Source organism: Aspergillus luchuensis, chromosome 8, assembly GCF_016861625.1.
Source record: "Aspergillus luchuensis IFO 4308 DNA, chromosome 8, nearly complete sequence".
Classification (NCBI taxonomy): Eukaryota; Fungi; Ascomycota; class Eurotiomycetes; order Eurotiales; family Aspergillaceae; genus Aspergillus; species Aspergillus luchuensis.
In genome coordinates this window covers 3,518,840-3,532,347 of record NC_054856.1, presented here as the reverse complement: position 1 = coordinate 3,532,347, position 13,508 = coordinate 3,518,840, and the positions used below count along the sequence as shown (strand labels likewise).

At 48.8% G+C, this 13,508-nt stretch overlaps 3 protein-coding genes across 3 annotated transcripts; 1 reads left to right on the top strand and 2 right to left on the bottom strand.

Annotated features, from left to right (window-relative positions):
- Positions 1 to 199: 199 nt before the first annotated feature.
- On the bottom strand, positions 200 to 784 carry AKAW2_81208S (putative secondary metabolism biosynthetic enzyme; the record flags this gene model as incomplete). The annotated part of the gene is made up of 1 exon (XM_041682314.1): positions 200 to 784. One exon carries the CDS (start codon positions 782 to 784, stop codon positions 200 to 202), a length of 585 nt encoding a protein of 194 aa, XP_041549169.1.
- A 1,167-nt stretch (positions 785 to 1,951) lies between these two features.
- AKAW2_81207S (uncharacterized protein) lies at positions 1,952 to 2,509 on the bottom strand (the record flags this gene model as incomplete). Its single annotated transcript, XM_041682313.1, has 1 exon — positions 1,952 to 2,509. The coding sequence occupies one exon, from the start codon at positions 2,507 to 2,509 to the stop codon at positions 1,952 to 1,954; it is 558 nt and encodes a 185-aa protein (XP_041549168.1).
- A 1,853-nt stretch (positions 2,510 to 4,362) lies between these two features.
- AKAW2_81206A (type I iterative PKS) lies at positions 4,363 to 13,397 on the top strand (the record flags this gene model as incomplete). The annotated part of the gene is made up of 7 exons (XM_041682312.1): positions 4,363 to 5,475; positions 5,535 to 5,658; positions 5,717 to 5,829; positions 5,901 to 6,339; positions 6,390 to 9,967; positions 10,022 to 11,203; positions 11,289 to 13,397. The coding sequence occupies 7 exons, from the start codon at positions 4,363 to 4,365 to the stop codon at positions 13,395 to 13,397; spliced, it is 8,658 nt and encodes a 2,885-aa protein (XP_041549167.1).
- Between the last annotated feature and the right edge of the window lie 111 nt (positions 13,398 to 13,508).

Below are 13,508 nucleotides of genomic sequence, written 5' to 3'. Positions count from 1 at the left end.
ACATAATTACTAGCCTGGCTAGCTAGAAAGACAGATACCCCTTTTATATCCTCCGGCTTCCCCCACCTGCCCACAGGAATTCGTGGTATAATAGACTCACGATAGGCCGCATGTTGTTGCTCCGCCAGCGTATCAGCGGTCATATCGGTTTCGATGTACCTAATAAGCCAAATCAGTTGATTTGAAAGGAATTCCTGGCTTAAGACACGTATTCAATCATATACCCTGGAGCGATAGCATTCACATTGATCCCCTTCCCAGCCCATTCGTTACTGAACGCACGGGTCAACTGCAGTAAACCCCCCTTGCTTCCCGCGTACCCCGAAACGTTTATACCGCCCTGGAAGCTGCCCACGCTGGCTACGTTGATGATCTTACCGCGCTTCCCCTGCGAAATCCAGTGGCGGGCAATATCGCGACAGAGAATGAATGGAGTTGTCAAGTTGGTTTGCATTACCGCTTCATAATGGAGTGTATCGTAGTCCACCGCCGGACTGCGGTGTTGAATTGCGGCGCAGTTGACGAGGATGTCGACTGAATGAGTGGCGACAACTTTGCTGATCAGTCCTTCAACTTGTTCGCGGTCCGCAAGATCACATTGGACCACCTCACAACGCCTACCAAACCGTTCTACGGCTGGTTGGGTGTCGGAGATTTTTGTCGAGCGCTGGACGAGGATTATGTCTGCGCCATGCTCAGCGAGCCCGAGGGTGATTGCTTGGCCGATTCCTCGGGTGCCGCCGGTGATTAGAGCAGTCTTTCCGGACAAGGAAAACAGTGACATCTTGTACTGATTGTTTTGGGTGGGCACTGAACGTGTTGAACTCCTGGGAGGGAGATTATAACATGAATGAATTCTTATGCAAGCCTTCTGATCGTGTCACCTCGGATGTCAGAGGTCTCCACTACTTATTAGGTCCCTTAAATGACACCCCACCAATATACCAGTATGAAGTGCACTTGTTCATATAAGGATAGCGTCTCTCAAGTACCGTGTTATGGCACGTCAGATCATTTCAATGGCAATGTGACACCCTCTTTGCCACGAAATCGGATGTGACAGGCAACATTTTGCAGATCCCTTCCTTCCCCTGTTGGAATCAGTGTCGCCCATGTAACTCCTGTACTCTCCACAGCTTACATGGGAAGGAATCAGTTGTAACATAGTAGTCTATTCTAGCTATGCTCTTCGAGTTTTCTTCTATATTAAGGCGAAGTAGGCCATATATCTCGCAAAGCCATCTCGCAGCAGGTAGGGCAGCAGTTGAATTCGACGGAAATATATATCCAAACCGTAACGCCAACTTCTCAACACTTTAAGATCCATATGTTTCCCACATTTCGAGGCATATACACTTTATGGTAGATATCAACTAGGCCTTGCAACAGTGTCCCTGTCAACTACGTCTCAAGTCTTAAGTTCTCTCTTATTGCCTATTTTGAGCGATTTAGAGCATTTACAGTGTTACAATCAACTTTTGCCATCAGTGTGGCAGAGCCTGTCTACTGTCTATTTCTAGTAAGGTTTCGCTTAGATCCGAAGTAATCTAATTATGTGTTTTGTGGGACATGACGGTTCGACAGCTTAGGTATCTTCGGGTATCTTCAGGAGAAACTCCAAATTGCCAGATAAATTATTACTTGATTGTCATAGATGCATTTCACCAAACTGAGCCCTTGTTGGTCCAGACACGCTTACAATGTGTCCTGCGGGTGGGCAGTCTCCCTTAATAGAGAACCATGTTATATTGTGAAAATTCGGAGGATTATGTATGATTAATTAGAGATGCTGGGCTCATACAAGAGAATCTGAAAATTAACGGTACAAATACAATGAACCGCAGCAACTCAAGTTTCTTTGCAAACTGTTCCTCCCATTTATTATAATAGAGCTCCATCGTGACTTCCTTCAAGACATGAAAATGCCGAAGAGTGCTGGTGTTGATGACATTTAGATATCGTGGCACTTGTCGACATATGACTTGAAGTGTTCCGGAAAGTCATCCTTCCACAGTTGATCGCTGTTCAAGTAGTCGTCGACTTTTTTGCACCTGTCATTTGTAATGTAGGGAAGCAATGGGGGCACCCCTTTGAGAACGGCGGTTTTTGCGTTGCTGTTGACGCAATCCAAGAATGGCTGTACCTTGTCTTCATCGTCACAGAGGTTCAGACCATCGGACTCTTTCTGGCACTTGGAGACGACCGTGTTATATAGGTCATCAATGGATTTAACAAATGCCTTCTGTGCCGGCTCATCATTGATTCCAGTGTATTGGATACCATCCTCTAACAGTTCGTTGAGAATCTCGTCCTTCACATCGCTGTTCCACTGGTCGATGTTGGGTGCGCAACCGGCCGGACAGGCGTTCAGCTGAACATTCTGGATAAAGTAGCCTGGTATTTTGCTAATGGAGTCGAGGGCATCAAAGCACGAGGTTACCAGGGCGAGGGCGGGAGAAACACTGAGGCAAGCAACAGTTGCAATGTTCACGGCGTTGTTGAACTTCATGGTGACCTCTGGTTTAGGATGGTCGCTGGACTTCTGATGGTATTGTAGATTTCTCGAGATTGGAAGACGTATTCTTGCACACTGGCACCGAGAGGATCCCAGTTGCTTTAAAAACAATCTAGGACGAGCAACATTCCTCCCATCTTTCCCTGCAACACAATGACAGAGGGTGAATATAGTGGTGATCCTTTCAGGCTTCTAAAGGAGGACATTCCAATTCTACATGATCGGTATCTCAACATGTTTATAAGCAGATCAATCAATTATTGTGGTTGTGGAGTCTAGGGTCGAGCGGATTGGTGTAGAGGACATTCAAGTCTCAGACAGCGTATGTCACAAAGTTTATTAGTCTAAACCCACAACTTAGTCAAGGAAAGGAAACAAGCCTAACTAATTGTGATGCTCTGCTCGAGTCACTAGCAGAGTACCTTCCCCTGCGGTATGACACGGTCCTTTGTCCGTCCCGTCAGGGAGAGCTCGCGCTTACTCCTTTCCGCTTGAGAATGTAGATCTTTGCCATAATAGTACCACATAAACATACGCTTCCGCATTGGTTCTGCAATTGGGTTTTTTTGTTGTTGTCCGTTTTCCGTTTGGTGCACCAATTTCGATCTGATTACCCATGGAAGAATCAATCGAATAGTCTTTGCACTGCTGCGTTGCCTTCGGTCTTCACCGCTTTAAGCTCCTTAATTCACTTTCTGTTCAGTCAGATTGAGAAAACAACAGGTCACACGATTTTTTACTTATGACTAACGCCGGAGGTAAACAGTATGAAAGGGAAACTTTGGATGCAAGGGGGCGCGTAGATCTACGCGCATAGTACGGGTTTTCATGCAAGGGATGGTATAGTAATGTACAATGTCCTTGTTTCCGACCTCTGATTTGTTCCTGAAGCTTTAAGGTTTTCTTGCTGAGAAGCAAAAGGGTTACAAGACAGTTTCTATCCTCGGCATTGGCTACTAAACATACAGATCAGTGCCAGTGGTGGGAAATGAGGAGCTGAAGTGCTGTTTTGGCCACTTCTTGTCTCAGTGCAGGTATGAACACATCATACCGACCGTTCTATATGGAGCTATGAATTTCCCAAGAATAACTAAGTAGAACTGATGACGAGGCTAGCTCCTACACCATGCCGGGGCTTGGGGACATTCCGAATACGCATGTGCGATCGCCCGTCTTGCCGTCCTCTCTGCCGTTGACTGCAGTATCGCCGATTATACTCGTGTGACAATGCACACAGGATAAGGCATGTTTGGGGCATTGAGTGTGGGACACGGAACGTAACAACACACAGTTGTCTTGTCATCGGTTGATAGATAGTCGATGCATATGTATTTTTTTTTTTCTTTCTCAATTGTTGAAGGCAGGCCGTGGACAGCACGCGACCATTGAATTTGGGGGGAGGGGGGTTGCGGAAATAATAACCTGAGACATCTCACTGGGAAGAAGACAGGGAAACAGGGGGAGAGAAGGGGAAAAAAGTATCAAGGTCTAGATCAATCTAAGATGTAGTATTGTTACAGTTAAGATCGTTTCTGATCTCTGCTGACCGCTACTTGAGTGCGATGGAAGATCTTGGGTTCGACAATCCCGCAGACGTACATGATCACTACCGTTGTTCTTGTCGCTTGGTAGTACGGATTGCAAGTGGTCGCACCTAATATGAAGGGTGCAACCCACACTTAGAAATAGATACCGTTCAAACGTTCTTGGGTGGAAAGTGTATCGCTTTTCTTCTATCAGTGTCAGTTTATCTCTTCTACCATCACCGGACTCTCAGTTTAAAGATTGGAAGTCCCTGCTCCACCCTAGAGCGTGAATATTACCGAGCGGAGAAAAGTTACCAAATCATGGATGGACTGGATGTTAAAAGTTCACCGAGCGCCATTCTTTCACACTGTAAAGACCACCATGGCGCGGTACAACCAGAGGTGTACAGCAACTACGAGCCCGTCCCGTTCCCGATCGCAATTGTTGGCATGTCGATGAGGCTTCCTGGCGGTGTGAATGGTGAGAGGGAGCTCTGGGACTTATTGATCAACAAACGCGATGGCCGTTGCATAGTTCCCCAGGACCGATACAATATTGAAGCATTCTACGATGAGACTCGTCCTGGTGCGATTCGGACCCAGCACGGCTACTTCCTTCAGCAAGATATATCGCAGGTTGATGCTGGATTCTTCGGTATGAGCAAGCTAGAAGCCGGAAAACTCGACCCACAACAACGAATATTGCTTGAGGTTGTATGGGAATGTTTGGAAAATGGGGGTCAACTCCCATCCCAATGCCGTGGAAAGGACATTGGATGTTATGTTGGAGTGTTTGGTGAAGACTGGTTGGATTTGATGAGCAAGGACACCCAGGCCATCGATCGGTTCAGGGTCGTCAGCGCGGCGGATTTCGCCCTTTCGAACCGAATATCCTACGAGTATGATCTGCGGGGCCCCAGTATCACATTTCGCACTGGTTGCTCTGCGGCCCTTGTAGGTCTACACGATGCGTGTCAGGCACTATACACAGGCGAATGTTCGTCGGCGTTGGTGGCAGGGACCAACTTGATCATCACACCAACGACCACTAACGCCGTCTCGGAGACTATGGCACTTTCTCCAGATGGAATTTCGAAAACTTTTGATGCTTCTGCAGATGGCTATGGAAGAGGAGAAGCTGTAAATGCAATCTACATCAAGCCGTTACATGCATGCCTCAGGGATGGGGATCCCGTTCGCGCTGTGATACGATCTACAGCGGTCAATTGCGACGGCAAGACACCTAGCATAACAACTCCAGGGTCGCAAGCACAGGAAGCACTCATCAGAAAAGCTTATCAGAAAGCAGGAATTTCTGATATCAGTAAAACAGCGTTCTTCGAGTGTCACGGAACGGGCACAATCGTTGGCGACACAGCTGAAACAACTGTAATTGCCAATGTATTTGGTCACGAAGGCATACATATTGGAGCGGTGAGTCGACAGTCGAAATAACCACAAGTCTTAATAATTCGATATCTGATACGTACTAGGTGAAACCAAACTTGGGCCATTCAGAAGGCGCTTCTGGAATCACCAGTGTGATCAAGAGCGTACTCGCGCTCGAGCACAGGATCCTTCCTCCCAATATACATTTCAATACCCCAAATCCTAACAGTGAGACATTTCCTTCCCTAGTGCTTTAGAGGATAAACTACTCATTCTTTATCTTCAGTCCCTTTCAAAGAAGCAAAGTTGCAAGTGCCTGTGGATCCAACACCTTGGCCGGCAGGTAGATGTGAGAGGATCAGCGTCAATTCATTCGGTATAGGGGGTACCAATGCACATGTATGTATCACTACATTCAGCTCAATCATAATACTCCCAGATATTAGAAGAACATCTGCTAATGACTTAAGGTTGTCTTGGATTCTGCCCTCTCTGTAGGTGCAGTATCCCAGTCTGGGGTAGCATCCGACGAGAGACCAGGCGCACCACACCTTCTGCTCACCTCTGCCAAGTCGGCCGCATCACTGGATGGCAATATCAAAATAATCAGCGATTATCTACATGACGCCCCAACTGCTGCTGCAGATCTTGCATATACACTGGTGTTTAAACGAGAGCACATGCAACACCGAGCCTTTGCCATCGTGGAAAAAGATGGAACGATTTCGACATTCGAGAAAGCGCGTGCAATCAACCCGCAGATCTGCTTCGTCTTCACCGGACAAGGCGCACAGTGGCCAGGCATGGGGCGAGAGATGATCCTGAGCTCTGAGAAGTTCCGGTCAGTCATACAAGAACTAGATAAGGAATTACAGAGACTGGAATCTCCACCGGATTGGAGTATCGAAGGCATGTCTTGATATCTTTCTTAACATGAGCTTGAATCTAACAACATCTAGAGGAACTAACGCATACTGACGATAAAAGCCGATTTCAGGAGGCTAAGTTCGCACAACCCCTTTGTACCGCCATCCAGGTGGCCCTGGTGGACTTCCTCCGGGAGCTGGGGGTCGTGCCGTCCATTGTGGTAGGACATTCGAGTGGCGAAATTGCCGCGGCGTATGCTTCAGGAGCAATTACCGCCGCCTCTGCAATCAAGATCGCATATTTTCGTGGACTGGCTATGGAGTCAGCAAAAGGAAATGGCGCTATGGCAGCAGTCGGTTTGGGACGTGCTGAAACAGAGAACTATCTCAAGAGTGGCGTGGTTGTGGCGTGCGAGAACAGCCCTGAAAGTGTGACCATCTCTGGAGACGAGCAAGCGGTCGATGAAATGTTGAAAGACATACAAGCACAAGGCGAGGTGTTCTGCCGACGTCTTGCAGTTAATGTGGCTTACCATTCACACCACATGAATGAGGTGGGAGAACTATTCGAGTCACTACTTTCGGAAATTTGTTTCAATGAATCTATGACTCCACTAGTATCCACGGTTACAAACGAAACTATCTCTGACCCTTGCGCTCTGAGTCCCTCATACTGGAGAAAAAATGTCGAAAATCCAGTCATGTTCAGCACGGCACTGAGCAAGATATTGTGTGATGATGAAAAGGCTCTAGCGTTTGTTGAAATTGGACCACACTCGGTGCTCTCTGGCCCCTTGCGGCAAATCATCGCCGGTACAAATTCCAAGCGAAGCTGCTCATACACACCAACCCTTATTCGAAATGAGGACCAATGGAGATGCTTGATGAGCACGGCTGGGCAGTTGTACGCCCAGGGAATTTCTCTGGACCTATCATCGTTAGTCCGTCCTGCAGCCACAGTGACAGACCTTGCTCCCTACTCGTGGGATCATAATGAATCCTTCTGGAGTGAGACCCGTCTAACGAGGGACTGGAGGCTTCGGTCAGCTCCCCACCACGAGCTGTTAGGAAGTCGAGCTCTGGAGTCGAGCGACTTGGAACCCGTATGGCGGAATATGTTACAAGCTGAAAATGTACCGTGGCTATTGGAACATAAAATAGGGGGAGAGGTCGTCTTTCCAGGTGCCGGATACGTGGCAATGGTTGGGGAGGCTATGCGTCAGATTTCTCAGGTTCCCGAATATTCGGTGAAAAATGTGTTTATGCGAGCTGCTTTGGTGCTGAAAGAGGAGAAATTGCAGCACGTTGAGATCATCACGAGCCTTCGACCGGTGAAACTGACCGACAGTTTAGACTCCGGTTGGTACGACTTTACAATCACTGCATATAACGAAGGCGAGTGGAAGAAGCATTGCGTCGGCCAGGTGCGGGCAGAGCGAGATGGCTTCAGTCATGAAGATGGCACAGTATCTCCATACTCACGTGAGGTGCCGGCCAAGGAATGGTACGACGCTTTGGAGAAGCGAGGACTGGAGTACGGCCCCAATTTTCGCGGGCTTCGAGACATTACCGCAAGCCCTACAACCACCGAGGCCGCAGCGACGCTATATGAGCCTACCGCGCTAACCGGTAGTTGCTATGCTCTCCATCCTGTCGTGATAGACCAATGTCTCCAGCTGTTGAGTGTAGCAGGAGCCAAAGGAATTCAGCGTTCCATGACTCAATTGTGCATCCCCACCGCTATTGAGAGTCTATACGTTGCGCCTGGACAAGAGGTGATGTCCTTGAAATCAACATGCGATGCAGCTGGAAACACGTTCACTGGGGATGCTTTATTGCTTGCGGGTGAAAAGCCTGTGCTTTCTTTGAGGCGTTGCTTCTTCTTTGGAATCAGTGAGTCCGCGATCAACGATGAAAATGGCGCGTCCGCCGCAACTTTGCACTGGAAGCCTCATCTAGATTTTTTACCACTAGAAAGCCTAATCCCACCAATCCCAGCCGACATAGATCGCGGGCGAATGGCTGTGGAGTTGACGAACTTATTCATATTGGAGGCATACCACCGGACAAGGTCATCCAGACCAACAAAGGAGCACCTCAAAAAGTACCACAATTGGTTGCTCTCCCAGTACGAAAGGATAAAGAGCGAAGACCCCAGCCTTGTATTCGAAATGGATAAGTCTGGCTCCAATCCCGAAGGGTATCTGTCGCAGATCGAAGAGTTCGGCGAAAGCATCGAGCATTCTTTGGTGAGCAGTGTATATACTGCCGGTTATGAGATGTTGTCACATATTGCAGGCATTTTAGATGACAGCCTCGACGCCCTTGAGATTATTAGCGGAAGTGATGCGGTCAGTAGTATGTATCAGGAGTCCTCTCGTCTATGTCCGGCGGAGAATTTCCTGTCACTGCTCAGCCATTCCCGACCAACACTCAGAGTCCTGGAGGTTGGTGCAGGGACAGGCGGCGCCACCTCGGCAGTTCTCGATGCCCTTTATGATGCAACAAAGCACGAGGGTCCTTTGTACTCCAGCTATACATTCACTGATATTTCAGCTGGATTTTTCGCAAAAGCAAAAGAGCACTTTAGGACCTTCCCTGGTATGATATACGAGACGTTCGACATATCCAAGGACCCTGAGGACCAAGGCTTTGCCGTAGAGGGCTATGACTTGATCATCGCTTCAAATGTTGTTCATGCTACCCCAAGAATATCGACCTCGCTTCGCAACCTGAACAAACTTCTGGCTCCAGGGGGGTGGCTTTTCCTCACAGAGCTCTGTCCCGGACTCCCCATGATCAATTTCATCATGGGTACCCTCCCAGGCTGGTGGAATGCAGAGGATTCAAGGGAGACACCAGTGGTTCCTGTCTCACGATGGCATCAAGAGCTCCTGGATGCGGGATTCACTGGTGTGGATATTGTCCGCTACGACAACGAATCACCATTCGAGACCAATGCTTATATCCTGTCACGGCGACCTGAGGCCAGGGCATCTCTCGATAAAGAGATTGGCTTCCTTCATAATGGCAACGTCCCTAGTTTGGCATACACACTTGCACAGGCTTTCACACACCAAGGAGTCAGGGTCACTTGGTTGACCCTGAAGGACTTGCCCTCTTCGATAACGGACGTTATATCATTTCTTGACCTAGATAGTCCCTTTTTGGACAGTCTTTCAGAGGATGGATTCAGTGCCTTTCAACGCTTTCTGTCTCGTGTCAAAGGCCACTGCCTGTGGCTGATGCCCCCCGTTCATTTTGGCGGAAGAGATTCAGACCCTAGATTTGGCCTAACACTGGGATTAATGCGAACGGTAAGAAAAGAGATCTCTACAAATTTTGCAACGCTTGAACTCGAGCAGAATGAATCTGGTGCAGCAGAGAAGATTGCGCTTGTATTCGAAAGAATCTGTCGACAATCAGGCAAGAACCCGATTAATGAGGACTACGAGTTTGCCCTTAAAGATGGAGCAGTTCATGTCGGTCGATTTCACTTCCAATTTCTCCACCAAATGATGGCTGCCGATGATAGCTTCGAGCAGAGATCTTTAGATATTGGGTGCTTTGGTATCTTTGATTCTCTGACTTGGGCCCTGGATGGGCGTGTGGGACAGCTTGGGGAACACGACATAGAAGTGGATATCCGCTTTGTGGGGCTCAATTTCAGAGTAAGCCATTGTCAATCGCCTTCGGTGTATAGATGCTAAATCCTGCTTGTTTAGGACATCATGATATCGATGGGATTGATGGGAGAAACTTCCGAGATCGGACTTGAAGCGGCCGGTATTGTCCGCAATGTGGGATCAGGGGTACAGAATATTCAAGTAGGAGATAAGGTCTCAATTTTCGGAAAGGGCTTAATGGGAACTCGAAAAATAGTGCCCGCAGAGACTTGTCTTGTGCTCCCGGAAGGATTGTCCCTCGAAGATGCAGCAGCAGGTCCCTGCGTATTCTCCACCGCTCTCTACTCGTTGGTGAAGTGCGGAAATCTACAAAAAGGGCAGACAGTTCTGATCCACAGCGCGTGCGGCGGTGTCGGCTTGGCCGCAATTCAGATATGCCAGGCAATTGGAGCCGAGATATTCGCCACGGTTGGAAGCAAAGAGAAGAGAAAACATCTTATGGAAGAGTTCAACCTTCCCGAGGATCATATATTTGATTCGAGGAGCGTTAGCTTCCATAGGGATGTGATGAAGGCGACCGGTAATAGAGGAGTGGATCTCGTTCTGAACTCTCTTTCCGGCGAATTATTGCATGCCTCTTGGAAGTGTGTTGCCCCCATGGGCAAAATGATTGAGTTGGGTAAGCGTGACTTCCTCGGTCATGGTAAGCTGGATATGGACCTCTTCATGGGAAACCGAACCTTCATTGGTGTGGATCTTCTCCAAATTGGCGAGCAGAACCCTGAGGTTATTCGAAGCTTAGTGCAGCAATTCGCTCATTCTATCGAACAAGGGAAGCTCCGTCCTATCCAGCCTGTTACTGTTTTCAAGGCGTCCGATATTGCTAAAGCATTTAGGCATATGCAGACTGGCAAACACATGGGCAAGATTCTGGTGGAAATTCCAGAAAAACCATCTGATTTACAGGTGTCTAAGCTGCAGGCTAAAGGGGCCCTGTTCCGCAGTGATGCTTCTTACTTGTTGGTTGGTGGGCTTGGAGGTCTCGGGCGTGCAGTGGCAAGATGGATGGTGGAGAAGGGCGCCCGGCATTTGCTATTCATGTCCCGGTCTGGCTTGGAGACAACCAAGGCTCGAGAATTTGTCCTGGATATGGAATCTCAGGAGAATTGTCACATTCAGGTAGTGACAGGTGATGTCACCAATATCAACGATGTTGAACGGGCCGTATCTGCCGCGGTACGGCCTATAGCGGGAATTATGCAATTGTCCATGGTGCTACGAGTAAGTTTCCCTGCTATACACTCTCGTTTTGCAATCAACATTCTCTTGTTATCGTGAAATGCATACTAACTTTTGTGTCAAACAGGATCAAACGTTAGATAAATTGGCATACGAGGAGTGGACTGAGGCACTAGCTCCGAAGGTCCAAGGCACGTGGAATATTCATCACGCAACGCAAAATTGCTCCTTGGATTTCTTCGCTCTACTTAGCTCAGTCTCTGGTACTGCCGGTCATACAGGACAAGCAAATTATGCGGCTGCCAATACCTTCTTGAACGCTTTTGTCACTTATCGTCACTCCAAAGGGCTACAAGCTAGTGTACTCGATATTGGCTTTATGGGAGATATTGGAGTTGTCGCTGAAACATCCCATAAAATTAGGGAAATGGTGGAAATGAGCTCATGGGAAGTGCTGGAAGAGCCTGATTTACTCAAGGCCCTGGAAATACAAATCATGCGAGGTGCTCCCCACCTTTGCATAGGAATGGGAACAACGAAACCAGTATCACAGATCGAGAACGGCAGCACATTTGGGCAAGATGCACGCTTCCTGGCGTGGCATAACATGCTAACTGCGTCGGAAGGTGGGAGAGCTAATCAGGATAACGAGCTCAAAACGTTGGTCAACGCGGTCAAGCGCGACCCCTCTCTTCTCTACGATCCAGCTACTGAGACCAAGATTACGCTCGAAATCGGTCGAATGGTTGCCTCGAACATGTCCTATCCCGATGACATGCCGTATGAGGAGCTATGTGAGATTGCAATTGATTCGTTGATGACCATCGAGATACGTAGCTGGTTCCGGCGAAATGTCGGCGTTGAGGTATCACTCGCTCAGATATCGAAGGCACAAAACGTCAAAGGACTCGGCGCGATTACCATGCAGGTCCTCCGTGAGAAGCACAAGTCCGGGGAGCTTGAGAACGCGAAGGGGTCTCTTGTCGGTAACGGCAAAGACGATGTTGATGAGAGCGTGCTCTATCGGGCGGACTTGGAGTTGGCTAAGTCTCTAGAGCCAATATCAGAGCACGTTCCGTGCTGGCATTCCGAATCTGAAGGACGGGTGTTTGTGACCGGATGCACCGGGTTTCTGGGTGCCTTCTTTCTCTCTACTCTAACTAGTCACCCGCGGGTGAAGGAGATCGCGTGCTTGGTGCGAGCGCCAGATGCCGCAGCAGGCTTGGCACGTATCAAGGAGAACCTGGAGCACTACGGACTGTCATTGGACTCTGAATCTAAAGTCATCGTGGTACCTGGCGATCTCACCGACTCGACACTGGGACTCGGGCAAGAGAAGTACGAACATTTCGCTCAATGGACCAGTGTTATCTTCCACCTTGCCGCCCAATGCAACTACATGCCTTCATACTCGGAGCTCCGCGGCGCCAATATCCATGGGTTCTCGAATATTCTTCGGTTCGCCAACACGAAGCGCCTCAAGCCCGTACATTATACCTCCAGCATTTCGGCCTGCGGAACATCTGCATACCTCGAGGGTAGGGAGCTTATCGGCGAGAATGAAAGACCCGTCCTCAACACTACGGGCTCCGAAAGAAAGCTTGTCGGTTACAGTGAGACCAAGATCGTGGCCGAAAGCATCGCCTGGGATGCCATCGCAAACGGCATGCCAGTAACCATCCATCGCCTGCCAGTCATATCCGGCCATAGCAAAACAGGCATTGCCAACCCCACGGACGGTTTCCAACATATGATGGTCAGCGCCATTCGCGTTGGATGCTACCCCTCTCCCCCGGCCGCCCGCTGTCAGATGATCCCAGTCGACTACGCCAGCTCAGCGATCCTGGAAATTGCGCTTAGCAGTCACCACAGCCATGCATATAACCTTGTCCTCCCTGATCAAACTCATACCTTGACGTGGGATGAGGTTTTAGACACGGTGGCACATTGTTCTTCGCCCCCGTTGAGACGGGTATCGGCTATGGAGTGGGCAGATATTGTGGCAACGCATGGTGAACACCATTTCAAAGCTGCGTCGACGTACTTGCAGGATAAAATTCGGGAATTGTTGGTGTACTGGGAGGCGGAGACAATGACGAAGACTGTGTATGAGAATGCGAATAGTCGGCGTGTTTTGCTTGCGTCGTCGGATATGCCGGAGTTGCCTTCTATGCCGGAGCTGTTGAGTACGTACTTTAAAGTTTGGCAGAAGGAGGAGCAGAAGCAGCATCGGTGATGTCCGGGCTGCTGGGTTGAGCTGGGGGATTGGTGAGGAGGGCAAGGACAAAGTCAATGAAGTATCTATCATAGGAATAAATTGTTGATTAGGATATAATAGGAATGAGAC